The sequence below is a fragment of the Taurulus bubalis genome (assembly GCF_910589615.1).
Source record: "Taurulus bubalis genome assembly, chromosome: 14".
Classification (NCBI taxonomy): domain Eukaryota; kingdom Metazoa; phylum Chordata; class Actinopteri; order Perciformes; family Cottidae; genus Taurulus; species Taurulus bubalis.
In genome coordinates this window covers 24394690-24413042 of record NC_136602.1, presented here as the reverse complement: position 1 = coordinate 24413042, position 18353 = coordinate 24394690, and the positions used below count along the sequence as shown (strand labels likewise).

Genomic DNA, 18353 nt, shown 5'->3' with positions numbered 1-18353 from the left:
AATACATACCTTGTGAAGTGCTATTTAGTCACTGTAGTATTCAGTCGGTCCTTAGTCCAACATAAAAGGACGAAGAAGTAGAACAGCCGAGAGGGTTTGTCACTAACGCTGTAGGTATATGTACATTTTGATAATTTGTTTATTGGATTAAAGCCAAAGTGGCAGAAATTAGAAAATGAGTTACATGGCCAAGTAAGTGTGTACACATACAATAGATATAACGTTTGTTCTCTCAATACAGATGCACAAAAATAGAAAAACATTTGACGACTATAATAAAAAGATGTGAGTAGCTGTGTTCTCCATGTTTCAGTTTTATACAAAATATCATGCTGTCAACTCCTAAAACAGTTTTCACACACACAAGTACAGTACTGAATCATCCTTTAGAACAGCGGTCCCCAACCACCGGGTTGCGGCCCGGTACCGGTACGTGGGTCCCTTGGTACCGGGCCGCACAGAAAGAATTGATGAAAAAAAAGTTGATTACTATCAAGGAAATATGTTTTATTTTGAAAAATGACCGGATACATCCGCATGTGCGTCTGAGCCTTTTGTGACATCACACATGTCAAGAGGTCACGTGACACGTTACCCCAAAAAATAAATTAAAATGATGTTTCTACTCTGCTGGTGTTCTGGATTAAAATGAAGGCAGAATATCCTGAGATCGCCAAAAAGCTCTGAAAACCCTGCTTCCATTTCCAACATCCTGTCTTTGTGAAGCGGGTTTTAAGTAACGGAGAAGACAGGACATAAAGAACACACTGAATATGTCATTGTCTCCCATCACCCCGAGACGGCGTAATGGTGAGTTGTATTTTTATGCACTTTATATTTGTTTTTATGCCGTCATATAATTTTTTCACGCCATATTTATTATGTTATATTTATCGCCCACAACGTGAAGCCGGTCCATTATTTTATTTTTTTACAAGAAATCGGTCCGTGGCGCAAAAAAAAGGTTGGGGACCACTGCTTTAAACTTTGGTCTAAAGCAGTGGTCCCCAACCTTTTTTGCCTACATTATGATCAGTGTTGGGGGTAACGAGTTGCAAAGTAACGGATTACAGTAACGATATTACTTTTATAGGTAACGAAGTAAAGTAACGCATTACACTCAAAATATTGGTAACTACACTACTTTACTAGACCTCAGTAACACGCTTTCCTGCGTTACTCAAGACATTTTTACCAGTCCGAAAAGTTCTCTTTTAGTGTATGCATGAACAATCTATCACAGAACTCCGATTTGAGAATTTGAGTGACGTAGCTGCTGGTGGTGCGTAGAAGGAGGGAAGCGGGGAATGGATGAGACGGAGACGGAGTTCCCGGATCCAACTGGGAGGATCTCTCCAGGTTCCCTAGGATTAAGGATATTGCAAAGCAATACAACACTCCAATACCATCAAGTGCACCTGTCTGTAATGACGTGGAGCTTCTAATGAGGACAAGACACGTCTGGTATGAACGGAATCCCTCTACTGGTGAACTGCAGTATTACAACTGTTTAAGTGATTGAGAAAGCGCTCTTGCACCAGACATGTATATATTTTCCACACGTAACATCAACATTAGTTTGCGTCAACAAGCACGTATCATTGTGCTTTCTGCCTTCAAAGTAAAAGCACTTCCTGTTTACATGCTCTTCACAATAAGAGTAAATCATGTAATAAAACAAGTTACAACACTGTGGAAAGGCTTTCAGCCTGGGCAGTGTTGTTCTGACCCCAAGGAGGAACAGGCTGTCGGATAAAAGATTCAAGAGACTTTTACTCATGCGATACAATCGCTATTTTGAAGAATAGAGAAAAATTATAAACGTCATAGGATATAGTGCACTTTCTGTTTATTTAGGCAATGATGAAGTGGATTTTCTGTTTATTTAATTGCATTTTCTGTTTCTATTTTTTGGGTTAAGTGCATTTCTGTTTCTATTTTATGGGAAAAAGTGCCATTAATTTTTCTATTTTTCTTAAACCACTACAATGATTCCTATAACAAGCTGATTTTGTTCTTAGGAGTCGGCCCCCATTTGGTTTAGTGGGGTCTCATGTTTCCAAAAGCCTGTTTTCAATGTGTTATGCTGTTTGACCTGAATGTCCCCACCATACACAGCCTCTTGTATCCTGTTGTTTGTGATTTTAAAGTGAGGCATATTTCTTTGGTCAGACAGTGTGAACAGGGTTAATGTTCGTTCAAGTTAATGGCTGAGTTTTATATGCCATTTTGTTTTACATGTTTACAATTACAATACACTTATGTGGAAAGGCTATGAGATGCCCTTTATTGAAAATAAAGTGATGAAAGGGCCATGATGTTTGTCCATGTATCTTTGCAGTTAATTTGGATATTTGCTTAAAAAAATGGAAAGTAAAGTAACTAGTAGTGAAGTTACTTTTCAAATGCAGTAACTAGTAAAGTAATCTAGTTACAATTCTCAGAAGTAACTAGTCACTTGTAACTAGTTACTTTTTCTGAATAACTACCCCAACACTGATTATGATGATGCAAGTTGCCAGAGCTCTTAAGAAGCTGACAGCAGAGTTATAATAGAGGGACAAAGTTAATCTAAATTGGAGAGGCTTATTATGTTCCACTTCAAGACTATAAGACATTGATGCTTATTTTTTAAAACAGTAGTTTATAATGTTGAGTAAATATCCTGTGCCCAAATTACTGGAGCATTAATATAGAGATGTGGCAATTAACAAAAGTTACTTGTCGAGGCAACATAGATAAACCTGTAAATCTTATCCTTTATTTCTATTTTTTGAATGCGCTCCTCTCGTGGGCCTTACGCAAGGCTTCAAGGAGGCTCTCCTTGTTGTTCAATATGTTATAAGTGGTCAGGTCCACCAGAGCCTCATAATCCTCTTCTGAGTAGGTAAAGTTCTTGGTGCGGTATGGAGAGTCGTTGCTGCTCACATCCACCTCCCCAGCTTTCATGTCTTCCTCAGTCTCACGCTTGACACCTGTAAAGTCATAAGATAATGATACAATTGGTTAATTCATGTCCTATGAAGCACAATGTAATACACAATTATATGTCTTGTTCTTTTGGCTGCACGGTTGAGTAATGGCTAGAGGGGCCCGGGTTCGGACAGGTCTGGGTAAGTTTGCATGTTCTCCCCGTGTCAGCTTGGGTTCCCTCTGGGTTCTCCGGATTCCTCCCACAGTCCAAAGACATGCAGCTCAGGTTAATTGGACTCTAAACTGTCGATATATGTGCCTTGAGATAAACTGGTGACCTGTCCAGGGTGTACCCTGCCTTCACGCAATGTCAGCTGGGATCGGCTCCAGCACCCAGCGAGCCTAAAATAGGATAAGTGGTACGGATAATGGAATGGAATGTCATGTTCTTATTGGATGTAGAAATACACAAGGCAGTTTCATTGCCTTTCTAATCAAGTTGCACTTAGTCATCAGGAATACAGCAGATCCGTAGTCATTTAGAAGTTCATGTTAATTGGTTGAATCCCCAATTTGTAGTGCTTAACATTAGCTGCAATAAGCAGCGTGAGGCAGAATGTTTATTACAGGTCTATTACCCCATAAATATATGCTGCAATGCTCTGATAAAGTATTGCATCATTTTAGTATGGAATGAAGAAATACAGGTATGCTGTCCTGCCATTACCAGCCCCCTGCCCTGTAAAAGATCCTCACATGACTTCTACGATAGCGAGACTAGCTTGCAGAGAAAGGTCACTTCCTATTGCTACATTACTATTGTTTCAAGATATACAGCACAAAGAAAAAAAGATCGAAGCCGTGTTGCAGTGAAGTTCAGCTACTTCAAATGGGCTTACCTGGGTGTTTGAAGTGCTTGTATGTGACATTAACGAGTGGGAAGTGAACCACTATCGGGGCCTTGGGATTCTCCTTATCCTCGAAGATGTAGAACTCCTTTTGAGGCTCCTTTTCCAGACTGGCAAAATCAGCATTGGGAAAGGGGATGTCATGGTCTTTACAGTGTGCAGCTGTCTTCTCCAGGACCTGATAGATTGGACATGATCGGAGAGTATTGTTAATGTTGATGGAAGAATGTCCATTTTGTGTCCCAGATGAGCGCCGCCTCATTCTTTTTACCCTGAAGATGTGCTCTGGCTCCCACGCGTAACTCAGAGATATGATGAGATCCACATCTCTCTCTGGCCGCAGGACAGGCACACAGCCAATCTTGATGGCATGACCAGAATCAATCAGGCGCAGGGTGGAGTCACTGGGTGTCAGCTGGTTTGGGAAGGCATCCTGATGCATTTCTGGACAGAAAATAAACAGATTTGCAAGCAAGATTGCATGAATAGGTTGTTGACTAGGAAACAGAAAATTAAATAACTGACTTGCATATGATGTCAATTGTGTTCTCTGCTGAACTTTTCTCTCTTCAGGTAAGCATCATGTACAGGAATGCTGCCTTGCTGTAGCAGCTGAGATTTAATTACCGTGGCAGATCCTTTTTCTTACTGTTGCTTTGGGAATTCATCATACTGAGTCGAAGCAAATGTCATTAGTTTGATTGGTATTTGGCTTAAAGTGCTGTCAAAATGGTGCTCAATATGCTCTTAACCTCCTAGCGTTCCTGTAAAATTTGCCAAAAAAAACGCCTATCCAGGTATACCCAAATTGGAAGCTGTACTTGAACTATTTGGAGTAAATGCATGGTCTTGGTCTCTTGAAAGGTATCACTCTTTTTCTTCGTGACACTTTTTTCCCTCAATAGTCAGAATCACTTTAAGTGCTGCTGACACTGAGTTATATAAGTTTGAACACACTAAAGCAGGGGTAGCCAACACGGTGCCAGCAGGCACCTGGTCGCTCGCAAGGACCACGGGAGTCGCCCGCGAGGCATTTTTGAGTTAGTTTTTAGTTTCGTCAAAATAAAAACAAACAAAAACGTACATTACATAACTACTATATAACTACATAACATTTTAAAAACAAAACAAAAATTCTGTATATATGAACTCTGACCATTTCTGAAGTCAATGTTCAATATTGTGCGCATGTCAAACCACCATCTTCAGTGTTTCCTCTCCCGTTATATCAGGGGGCGCCCTCCGCCCTGTACTTTAAGGTTCTCTTTCCTTTTCCTAAGAAGACTACTGGTATTGTTGGAACCAGTGCTGGGGGAAACATACAAGCTATAAAGACAAAACTAGTGAGTGTATTCGCTACAAAATTCTCGCCCGATTTGGACTCTGAGGCACTGGTAAATTATCTAAAAGAAAAACTCCGCCGCGATCTAACCTGTCAAAAGATAAACACTGCTTCAAGTCGTTTTAGCTCCTTCAAAATTACCGCCGAGTGCAATGAGGTCGGCGAGATGTACGAGCCACAGCTTTGGCCAGAGGGAACGTTTGTACGGCGTTTCTATGAAGCCGCAAGGCTGCGGCTGTGGGGTCACTGGATGTACAAATAGCTGTTGTTGCAAGGGACATGCTTGAGGTTGGGACATCTGCTGCCATACAGATATGATTGTGAAACATGAGTATTAGAGTTGTGTCCTATAATTCGCGTGGCTTGCGCCTTGGACAGTCCGCCGGGGACAAAGCGCGACGCATTGTTATTGACACTTTAATGGAGAGTGCCGATATCTTGTGTATACAAGAGACCTTTTCAGCCAAACAAGACCTGGATTAACCTAATTCTGTCCATAGTGATTTTCGAGAAATCGAATAAAAGACTTTCTTACACTTGTAACTGGTAACTGTTTCTAAGAGCTGAGGGGATTTCTTCCAAGACAAAAAAGAAACGGTTGATGAACTACAATGTGACTTTTGCTCTTGTAGCTTTTTAAACATATGATACTGGTGAACTGGCTCTTAAGCGCAGAGGGGAATTCCTCCAAGACAAAAAAAGAATCAGTTATGGTACTGTGTGTATAATAACTCTTGTTGAAATAAAATGTATACTCTCAAATAAGAGTGTAGAACTCTACTCAATGGGGACTCCCGTTTAATGGAATAAATAACTTCCAGGTTTTTCGAAGCAAAGAAGGTAACACTGGGCCGAGGCCATTGACCAGAGAACACAATCCAGCACGATCCTGCTTGGTTTCCATATCCAGACAAATGTAAGTAATCGTTTGGGTTTCACTGTGTGTAAAACGATTCATCTTCCTTTCCTGTTAGAGGAAACAGTTCGGTGGATCACTGTGGCTCGATGAAATAGGTAGGCCACAGGGAAAAACTGAACGAATGGGGTTTTTAACATCCGTCATTATCTCCATAAATTGTAATCGCAAGCAAATTGAGAGGGAAACCTCAGGGTTCTAAAATGGGCCCTCCTTACACAGCTGGCGTAAGGAGTAGGTGCTCCCCCTAGGTTCTGACCAGGTCAGGGCCGTCCCGTTACAGCAGAATACCTGGTGGGGTCGCCATTATGTGGCGTAAAAAGTAAGATCCACTGATCAGTGTGATTAGGCTAGAGGTGGACTGGTGCATAGCAATTAAAGTTGTACATAATAAAAAAAGTTTTGTAATTTTAAATGTTTACACTCCTTATGAAAGTAACCAAAACGAGGATGAATACCTTCATAGGCTCGCTTTTATAAGCTCCTTTGTCAAAGAAAGTGCATATACAAATATATTTGTTGTGGGGGATATGAACGCTGATATTTCAGATAAAAATTCCCTGTTTGGTCAACACCTAATGCAATTTTGTCAATATAGGAAGTTGGTTCTGTCCAGCAAAGTGCTGTTGCCAGTAAATAGCTACACATATACCAGTGAAGCTTGGCATACAACGTCTTGGCTGGATCACTGTATATGTATAGCTGATGCTCATGACTGTCTCGAGGATGTTGCAATCTTGTATGAGCTGGCTACAACAGATCACATACCTGTCTCTATGAGATTAAATGTTGAGAATCTACCAGAGTTGACCAGTAATGATGATAACCATGAACAACACTCTAAAGTAGATTGGTCAAAGCTCACAGAAGTTGATTTCTTGCATTACAATTCATTAACTGATAAGAGCCTCGGAAATATTGATATACCAGTCGATGCAATTCTGTCTGGCAACATTAACTGTAAAAACCAAAACCACAATAGTGATCTATGTGTAATGTATGATAACATTGGGAGTTGTCTAAATAATGTAAGTAAATCATTTTGCAAAAAAAGGGCTAAACAATATAATCTCAGGCCAGGATGGAATGAATATGTGTCTGAACTCCATAGAGAGGCTAGAGAAGCTTTTAAAAACTGGGTTTTATCAGGAAAAGCAAGACATGGTCCAGAGTGTGAACACAAGAAACACGCAAATGCTAGATTTAAATATGCTGTGCTTTATTACCTCTTAACCTGCTGCCGTCCTGCGGGCGTCCTTTACTGTACATTCTATTGTTCACTGTGCCTCTATTTATAGTTTGGTACGAGTTCGACATGTTTCTGGAAACCTACGATTCTTGTGATTCCAGCTATGCTATTCGTTTCAAGATCAGACCACCACAGCAGCTACAAACGAGACTTTTGTCCACTTTTTGTCAACAACAAACAAACAAACGATAGCAAAATCCAGGCAACTCACCGATGACGCCTCAAATTGATCCATTAATCCATAACATGCCAACAAAAATGGCGTTGTTACATCGTAAAGGTCCAATAAAAAAACACGTGATTACATCCATAAATATCCACCAACTGCATCATATCAGCTGGAAGATATGAAAGAACATATTTTTGTTTTTAGAAGAAAAGCAAGTTTGCATGAGAGCACAGACGAAAACTCGGTATCATGTCAGCTTCATGTCCTGACTGAGGCTACATTACCCAACCAGAAGCTTTGTTGAAGAACAGAGTCAACCTCTGTCTCCTTACGTGGATCAAGCCTGTCACGTTGTATGGCTCAGATGACACCAGAAAGAGGGGGGCGGGGGGCATTTATAGTCATCTATTGGCATCTATTTGCAAAGAAATGTTCAGGCGGAAATAAAAACCTTATATACTTTAGTGTGTTCAAACTCAAATAACTCAGTGTCAGCAGCACTTAAAGGGATTTACTGACTATTGAGGGGAAAAAACTTCAGATTGTTACCTTTCAAAAGAGACCAAGACCATGCATTTACTCCAAATAGTACAGTACAGCTTCCAATTTACTTTGGGTATACCTGGATAGGTGTTTTTCATCAAATTTTACAGGAACGCTAAGAGGTTAAATGGTGTTGCAGGCCACTCTCAATTCATGCTCAATGCTGAGCTTAGATCTGTATTTTGTTTTGAGAGAGGCAACAGCAGAAAAGTCGACCTCACAGAGATCGGCTTTTGGCAAGACGCCAAGAATCGGCTAATTAACCAAGAATCTTGGCCATCGCGCAAGTGTAACCTGTTAACGGTGTAATGTAAACATTTACACAAAAGTACAGGCATTTTGCCATGCATTTATTAATGACTTGTCTGTGTACCTTGTACTTTGGAAATATCTGAAGTTCTCAATATAGGTCTTGAAATATAAAATAAAAAAAATCAGCATTTCCCCGCACGCCCACTTGTAATACCTCTGCGCCCCATAGTTTGAGAACCCCTGCCCTAAGGGCAACTACAAGCAGACACTCCACATATAGCTGAGAGGTCATTGCTCAGAACAAAACAATTAGGAGTCCATGAAAGAGCGACACTTCTTTAAGAGGATCTTTGACAGCCGACAATATGTGTTATGTACATGCAACTTTACATAAATGTACCACCTGTGCACTTGCAGCTAGAGGCTCAGTAATGTTCCAAAGTTTTTGAATTGTTGGTGAAAGTGTACTGTAATGAGAATTTGTAATTCTTAAGAGTATTTTATAATCCTATATGTCAACTGTTTTATAGGTGGTTATTGAGAAAAATATCAAGGCCGGCATTGTGAGACTTGTGGTTTATGCAGTCTAAGTAGTATACACATCCTCTTCTCCTGTTGATGAATAAAGGACTTATGTTTGCATGTTACAGTTATGTTCTATGTTAGGTTGTATGGATGCTGACAAAGCCCTCTTTGCAGGATACATCGATGTATATGTCTTGTGACAATGCTGATAAGTACTCCTTTGTTTGTAAATGCCAAAACGGAATATTCCAATAATCCTCCCCCCCCTACCCCCACACCCCCACCCCTTCAAAATATCAATAACAGAACTGTGAGTGCCTACCTTTCCAGGCAACAAAGCTGCTCTGTTGATTGTAGTCCCTGTGCATGAAGAGTCCATGCATGAAATTGTACATTTCAGCAATGACTGGACGATTTATGAAGAAATCAGTCGCTATGTTGATGAAATCTGTGGTTGGATTGATGAGGTGTGTGTCCAGAGTTGATGGGTCAGTGTCAACGTCTGTCAAAAGAACACAACATTTCAATAATACATACATTATGTTCTTACATGGAAGTGTCTTTGTTGTACAATGGTAGTAATAAATACAGTAAAACAGTTTTATTATATGGTTTGATGTGTAAACTTTGAATTGCTTTAATGATCTAAGAAAATGCTTCAAATGATTAAGCTGGCAATATTCTCTATTTTTCAAATTTTCAACAATCCCATGAAATGACCAAGTGAAAAATTAATTCATATGTCTTTGTTCCCTCATTATGATAAATGTAGGCACTATTATGTATTTACAGTACAACGTCATGGTTTTGTATTGTAAGCACTTACTAACGCAGTCATTTCTAAAGACTGGGTCGAGACCCACATGGGGGTTGCCAATAAATTTGCAGTTTTTTCCATATTCTTTTATTTAAGATTCATATCTGCAATATACCTTTGAGCCACACGAGGAAACCTGAATGTATACATTGTTCTGATAATGGAAGCCTACTCATAACATTTACTAATATGAAAGGAGAGTTTGCATTCTGTTTGTTTTATTGAAGAGGTACCTGTTTATTTCCCCTAAATGCATTTATTTGGTCTCATATATACATTTTCAATGTTGCAATGGCACATGCATAAAACGCATAAAAGTAGTGATGTATTACTGTATTGCTCTTCAAAATTACAGGTTAACCTATTCAAAATAGTATAAGGTGATGAGGAAATGGCAGTAAATGTTCATTGACAGAAAGTCAGTCTTCTCTTGATTTTGGCCGATAGTGAAACAGCCGTTTTAAAATAGTCCACACAAAATGTACTATTCGTTTAAGTAATGCTTGCTGTCCAGGTAGCTATTTTAAGAAATTACTGAACCTTAAAAAAAAAAAAGAATCAGTAACAGAGGGTAAAAAAGTTAGAAAACATTGAAAGTCGAAACGCAACGTTGGTTTTAGTTCATTTTGTTTGGCTTTTAATAGGATTTGTTTACAGGGAAATTAGAGAAACTCCAGCCTTATTCTTTAAATTGTCTATGTATGTGTCTTGCTGCACTATAAATAAAAGTAACTGTACCTATGCTGTTGACCTCTGGTCCGAGCAAGGTGCTCCAAGAAGGCATGGACCCTGTTGCACTCGTCCATAGCTGGGACATTTTGACCGACATGTCACTGCTCCATATTCCTGATTACATAAAAAAAATAATCAATTGCAATTGGTTATGCACTACTGTACATTGACATTAAACAAAAGTAGTGGTCTTACCGATCAGATAAGGGATGCGGACTTCTGGGAGTCTCCTGACGAAATTACCGAGAAAGAACTGACTCCCGAAGTCCTCAGTTCGGACAAATGCCCCATACTTCTGGATGCCTACCTCATAGGGGGTAAACTCACACCACTCTGTCGACAAGATTTGGTATTTGGTATTACAAAATCAATCAATGCTTTACAGTTTTCAATTTTGTAAGTATGTGTCCTGAATCTATATCATGTCATCAGTATGACCCTGCTGAATATTTCCACATTCATGTCAGTTGCAAAATTAATGAAACATTTCATATACAACTGGGCCTTCATAGGGGTCCCTTGAGTTTAACACCAATACATATTTTACATGCTATGTACAGTTTATTCATTGGGCGTCAGTCACCTTGCACAACATACTTTTAGGAACACATGGTCAAGTGTCATTTCTAGCTATTACAGTAATTACAATACAAATAAAAATTATCATGCAGGATATTTACCAGCTTCAGATTGAAAGCCCTTTGCCATATCCTTCATATTGACAGCAGTGTATATGGGTAAAGGGTTTTGGCCTTCATTCACTGCTCTCTGCTGCTCAGACAGGGTACTGGTGACTTTCTGTAATTGCAACCAAACACATTTTGCTAATAATATTTGTAACATTTTAAAAATATAAAATTAGGGTGCAAAGACACACCTTACTTTGAGGAGTAATGTGTAACTTTCCACATATATTAATTATTTTTTTTGTTGCCAAAGGGTGAACGGATTGTAATGTGAATTGAGAAGTTTCCCCAGCATACTTATTTTCTTATAACAGCCTGTGGACTTATTTCTATGTAAAGGCTTCAGGACATTTTTCCCAGAAAAATCTAAAGGATATGGTGTGTATGTGCCTTGCATTACTTCTGCTTCCTAGTACAATACTAGCCAAATATTAACTAAGAAATGGAGTCGGCTAACTTCAACAAACAAACAGCAACCCCCATAATATAGAGTCCACATATATTGTGTTTCCATTCTATACACTTTGCAGTGGCGGTCTGGAGATGGACCTTTAGTGGTGGCTGAAGTAAGGGTATGTAAAAAACACCATAAACATCCCTTATAGCATAAGAAAATCTGGCAAGAAGCAAGCTAGCCCAATTTCCCAGCCATCAGCACTGATCTGTATTGTGATGGGTCATTCGAGGAGCCAATAATCCTGTTATGTTGTTCATTCTGTACACATGATATATCTATTGGACTTCTGTCCATCCTGGGAGAGGGTCCTCCTCTGTTGCTCACCCTGAGGTTTCTTCCCATTTTCTCCCCGTTAAACATGTATTTTGGGAGAGTTTTCTTGTGCCGATGTGAGTTTCTGTGACATAGGATGTCGTGTGTGTACAGATTTTAAAGCCTTCTAAGGCAAATTTGTCATTTGTGATTCTGGGCTGTACAAAATAAATTGAATTGAATGGCCCAAATATAACATAACAATATTACAGATAGTAAAGTTTTTCTAAATATAATTGTTTTTCTAAATAGGATTGTAAATACGCTCTATTTATATAATGCCGATCATTCAAATCCCATTAACTCTTGCCACGATTTTGTCAAATGTAACCGTCAAGTTCAAAAGGATAGTTTGAGAAACTCCTTGTTTTTAATGTAATACACTGTATATTTAAAGTGATAAAAGAAAGTGTTCAGCTGCTCACCTTCTCAAAGACAAGTTGCTCAACTATCAGGCCCAACATATCAATGAGTGACCCAATGTAACCCTCTTGCTCCTTCTCAGCAATTTCTTTTCTGTAATAGTGGAGTTTCTCAGGAGAGAAGACACTCAGGAAACTCTTGGTCATCTGTTCCTTCTTTGCTGAGATGACACTGTCCATGTCCTTCTGTGACCAGTTAGCTTCCTGGTACAGAGTGGACATAGTCCTGTTCACAAGGGAAGTAATAAGTGTATAAAATGGGTACAATGATTTCAAATCAATTCATATAACCAGGCACACTTATTCTTACTTAGACAACACACATGTAGTCAGGTTAATGATGATGATGATTAATTCATTATGATATTATATACATTTTAAAATACATAACTTTTTAAAGAGGTACTGCACATGCTTTTTAAGCTGTAAAGTGCACTGTACTGTGCTAAAACACACCAATGGTGGTGTTAGAATATCTCTTGCCAAATTTAGAAAGAAATCTGAAGGTCATAGGTTAAAAATCGCTCAACACATATACACTCTTATAATTGAGGTTTTAAAAGTCCAATGGTGACATAAAGTCTCCCGGTTGGTACCTTTATATGTCACTATGTGACTATGTCATTTAAAGAAGAATGTTAACGCAGATGAAACCACATGGCAGGAATCTAAGCACTCTGAGGACCTCCTTGCCTATTAGTCTTATCTTTCCTCTTACTTTGCATCCTTGTCTGCAGCTAAAAGCTCTTTCTTTCAATACAAAATGAAATCCTCCTTCTCCAACCCCCAAAAGTATTTTGATTCTTGATCTACCCACCTTCTTCCTCCCATAACCATGGAAGTACTGGTTTAAGTACCCCACCCAACCATTTTCCTGCTGGACCAATTCCCCTCCCACCTCTATGGCTCTTTCCTCTTCCCCTTCACGTATGCCTCTTTGACAACTGGCTGTTTTCCTAACTCTCTAAAGAAGAAAACCACACTCAACTCTTCTGATGGAGGAAAGTGACGGGGAAGAAGATGAAGTTGATGAAAGTATAGTTATGAAAGATGGATTAGTAAATGAGGAGCGTTTGTCATCTATCTTTTTCGTAAAGTAGTCGACAAAGGGGCTTGGTAGAAGGGTGGAAAGAGGAGGGCGACAGTGGGGGCTGGGTCAAGGAGGTTGGTGAAGAGTGTTAGGATGGCCATATAGCGGCTGGATTTCGGAAGCAGGAAGCTCGACACAGAAGTTTACATGGTGGCCAACCAGGTGTTTATTTCACCAACATTAAGGACAAACAGGACAGTCATAGTGTACCACGGCAGCGTGTGGTCCCAGCAGCAATGGACCCAGCTCTATGGCAGCTTTATATAGCCTGCCACTGATTAGGCCCTTGACCCTACCACAGTACAGGTAACTCTGCCCCTCCCCTGGACACACATTTACCTATACACGATAATACATCTATTTATATACATTCCTATGCCCTAGGATCAATAATCTGGATGATCTCTAGGGTGACGTGTGGCACCACTAGAGCCACATCAGAAGAGTTGAGTGTGGTTTTCTTTAACTGGCTGTTTTCCTAACTCTAAATGCAGCTAGGAGCCTCGGAGGTTGCCGCTTGGTCATGACCTGTCTTCACAGCGCCACTGCCCTGCTTCCCTGTGTTTAATTGCAACAAAAGCACAACCCAAAATGTGTCTTTGTCTATGTAAAATGAGAAGATTGAAATTAAGATACTGTGGAAACTTGACTACTCAAATGGTTCACTCACCATGTGGATCCAGAAACACCAGTGATGTAACTGACAGCATCCAGGACCCCGATATCCTTCAGGCCTCTCAGACTACCAAGCAGGCCCGTCATTGCTCTGGACCCTCCCCCTGAAGCCACCACTGCTATCGTCGGCACCTGAACAGAGAATACAGAGGTGTGGCTTGAGCAGCTCTTTGAGTTTGATCAAATGCTGAATGATATTTAGTAGCTTGTGTTTAACGTACACCCTGGTGACTAGCTTACTGTCCATGTCAGCACGCTTTTACAGCTCAGGCTATTAAGTCATAAAACAAAGTATTGGATGCATTGACATTTTGCACTGATAAAAGATGAAAGCTCTTCCGCAAATCACCACCTGTACTTGGTGGAGGAGTTTGAGTGGCTCAGTGTTTCTGGGACCTAGGTTAGGAACGTTTTATGTCAGACACGTTCCTGGTGGGTGTTGGGCTCCACCAGGGCTGCCCTTTATCACCAGTCCTGTTCGCGACTTTCATGGACAGGTCTCGGGATCGCCTCGGGATCGCCTCTCTGCTGTTCGCAGATGATGTGGTCCTGTTTGCTTCCTCGGACCATGACCTTCAGCAGTTACTGGGGCAATTTTCAGCCGAGTGCAAAGCGGCAGGGATGAGAGTGAGCGCCTCCAAATCTGAGGCTATGGTGCTCTGCCGGAAACCGGTGGTTTGCTCCCTCCAGTTGGGGATGGAGTGCCTAACGCAAGCAAAGGAGTATATCGGGGTCTTGTTCATCAGTGAGGGTAGGATGGAGCAGGAGATCGACAGGCGGATCTGTGCGGTTGCAGCAGTAATACAGGGCGCTGCACCGGGCCGTCTTGGTGAAGAGGCAGCTGAGCCGGAAAGCAAAGTTCTCAATTTATCGGGCGGTCTATGTTCTGACCCTCACCTATGGTCACGAACTCTGGGTCGTGACCAAAAGAACGAGGTTACGGATACAAGCGGTCGAAATGAGTTTCCTCCGTAGGGTGTTAAAGATATGCGCAGGAGCTAGGACATCCGTAGGGATCTTGTGTTGAGGCGCTACTCCTTTGTGTCGAAAGGAGTCAGCTGAGGTGGTCCGGGCATCTAATCAGGATGCCTCCTGGACGCCTCTCATCGGAGGTTTTCCGGCCACACCCAACTGGTAAGAGACACTGGGAAAGACACAGAACACACTGGAGGGATCATATCACCCAACTGGCCTGGGAGCGTCTCGGGATCCCCCAGACTGAGCTGGAAAATGTTGTGTAGCCTGCTGGGCCTGCTGCCAAGCGGAAGAAAATGGATGCATGGAAAAATGAAAGACCATGATAAAAAGTCAATGTTAATAAACTGTATCCTGTGGGGAACATTAATGCCTGATGCACAAACAGGTTAAATTCATCATCTAACACAAGGAAACTTAGTCCCCATGTCCCCTGTCCATGAAAGTAAGCAGCCACAATGTTATATGCATTGTCACTGATGCATGCAGCCCAGCCCACTTTCGCTGTCAGTCTTTAGTGCATCAGCTTTGAGATTGTCCGCAGTGTGTCTTCCTGGTACACATTGGCATGGTGTCCGTGAGTGTATTGCAAGCAGTGTGTCACAGGTTAAGAGTTCATGTTGTCATAGTGTTGTAGCATGTTGGTCTTGAATTCTGGCACACTTTTTTTTAAATTAATTAAATTAGTAGCAAATTGACACCCCTGTGTTGGACAGTGTACAAGGGCAAAAGCAACAAAGATAGAGTTGCACTCTACCTTTTTAGGATCAGTCTGAGGCCCAAAAAGCTTCTGCAAAGCCTGTGCCACTACAACGCTCCTCTTCTTCAGGAACTCTTTCTCTTGAGTTGGGATGTCAAAGTCCAGACGAATGGCAAGACGCTCGCTGTGAATTGTGTAACATAAAACAAAGCTAATTGGCATTGTTTCACTGACCTCTTCTGATTGACAGTTTCAAGTTGTTTGCACCACTGAGCACTCACGGCACCCAGCTGGATGCCCATGTTCATATACTTTGGGTCTGGAACTGTTTTACTGGTGTTTCTCGAAGCCTCTTAGCTCCAATAAGGGAAATCTTAAAAGGTGCTCTCAAAATTCAGTTATAGTGGAGATATTGGTCTACCTGAGCAGAGAATGAAATCACTCTCCCTCTGTGTGTGTTGTAATTATAGACTGTATATCAGAAGTGGATGTAGTCATTGTGACGGCACCCATTGATTTGTGGAGTGATGTTTTGTCCAATCTCTAATGCTCTTGTCGTGGAATGGAAGCAAAGGCCTGCAGCCAGGTTCCAAAATGTTGTGTAAAACCTTCCCAGTACAGTGGATGCTAACTGCCTTTGGTTTCAAAATCACATAGGCCTTAGATGTAATATTTGAAAGTTCACATACTTTTTGTAATAATGTATAATGGAAGTAGGAAGCACCTTACCCTCCATGTGTTTCCATGTCTGAATCCACTGAGATCTGTGATGAGAAAAAGCCACATTGCTATTAAACATATATGATTTAAACGACAGCCCTATATGATCAAATTCTAGATCGATGTATGCTGTGGCAGATATTGTAGATATCTATTGTTGGAGAGGAAAATCCTGATAACTCGAGAAAAAGTATAATTATTTCATACTTGTACCGGCACTTCCTACGATCTTCATTCTGTATTTGTCTTTCCATATTCATTACAAACCATTTATACTGTTCATACTTCTCAACCAGCATATTCATACCCTTCTGTATATTCTATATTTGATTTATTCAGTACAGTGCTCTGCACTACTCTGCTTTTTGCACCTTTATTCAGACACTAATGTAGATGTTGTTGTTTAGATACCTGTATCTGTGCAATGACATTGGTGGTTTATTCTGCTGCTATTGGTTATTTCGCAACCAACCACACTTTTAATTATATTTGGTAATTAAATGGCTTCTCTTGTTGCAAGTTAGTGATCATTCATACTTCTTCAGGGTTCAAGCCAACATGGAGAATGGAGTAGTGATGTAACAATGGTTCCTGGAGTGTATTCATTAAAGTGTATATTGCTGATGTTATTTGAGAAATCTTACCACAAGGACGCCATTAGTGAGATATTCAGAAGGGGGGTCCTCACTACAAAACAACAAGTTTTTTATTTTTAACCGGTTCAGACAGTGTATTATAAGGACACAATAAGAAAATATCTATAAATGTTTTGATAGAGGACAACAAAGTAAAAACAGTGATATACAGTTACCTCTGAAGCAGCTCAAACGCTATCAGAAGTGTGCCCTCCGTCTATAGAAAAGTGAACAAGGAAAATCCTTCAACCATAATCATTTACTTCATGGTCAATTTGTAACAGATCAGCCCTCAGTGCATTACAATCCTACAGAGCAAGTGTTGTTCTCTTGTTGCTTTTACCTTTAGATTTATAGGGAAGACCTTGGTCTCCTTCATCCCGATTTTGAGACTTGTGACATCAAACAGAAGCTCAGCAAACTGGTCATCACGCGTTAAATGGTCCTCATCATATAGCTTGATCTCCAAAATGTTCTGGGGAAACAGCAGAAAAGCTTACAGAGTCACAGAGCTTTTGTCTCCAACGGTTCACAAATTAAATTAGCTATTGGCTGAAAATAATGTAGTGAAAAAAACAATAGATTGTATCTTTATCAGAACATTAAAGTACTTGCTACACTAACTGGACTGAACAGCAGTCAGTTTGATGTCATGCTAATATTGAGTAGACTCACCTTCACATGGGTGGGGACCCGAAAGGTAAACGTCTCATTCCATTCTGGGTTGTTGTTGTTCGACACAGTTGTTGTACGGTAGGTTTTTGCTGTTGCTGTCGGGAGAGTGAGGATCACGTAGCAGTCGGATTCAGACCCTGTAACAGAGAGACAAGAAAATAAAAGACAGTTTCAGTTATACAATGATTAAGCAGTACTACTTCTACTACTTTTACATCAGTTTCATATGAAGATTATTTAAAATAAAACAGGTGAAAATTATTTTTAATTGATTAAGTGTCATTACAAAACATGGACAGTACATATTGTGACTTAAAAAAGTGAAAGTCATACTTACAGTAATCTTTGGAGGGATTTTTTTCTGCTCTCAGTACGGTGACTTTCAAGCTCAACGAGTTAAACTTTTCCTTCTGTTGAATAAGCCCCCAAAATCCATTATGAAGAGACTTATGTACAGGAGACATTGAAGGTGTAACTTATGCAAACTGTACGCGTTACACTTCCACTATAATCAATTTAATGGAAAGGGATCCAATGGTGTCCATATTGTATTTATTTAATGACTGCTAATGAGAGTATTGGCAATTTTTCAGAGTTTCTGACTGCATGTATTTTGGCAGTACCAGCTAGTGGTTGTTGA

The 18353-nt window shown here is 40.4% G+C and overlaps 1 protein-coding gene across 1 annotated transcript; it reads right to left on the bottom strand.

The window, feature by feature from the left end:
- Window positions 1-2766: 2766 nt before the first annotated feature.
- Window positions 2767-18177, bottom strand: LOC306746841 (cytosolic phospholipase A2 zeta-like; the record flags this gene model as incomplete). Its single annotated transcript, XM_079229820.1, has 16 exons — window positions 2767-2975; window positions 3813-3999; window positions 4093-4265; window positions 9140-9319; window positions 10373-10480; window positions 10562-10699; window positions 11047-11164; window positions 12247-12469; window positions 14004-14140; window positions 15741-15867; window positions 16413-16447; window positions 17048-17090; window positions 17215-17255; window positions 17382-17513; window positions 17714-17850; window positions 18051-18177. The coding sequence occupies 16 exons, from the start codon at window positions 18175-18177 to the stop codon at window positions 2767-2769; spliced, it is 2115 nt and encodes a 704-aa protein (XP_079085946.1).
- Window positions 18178-18353: the final 176 nt, after the last annotated feature.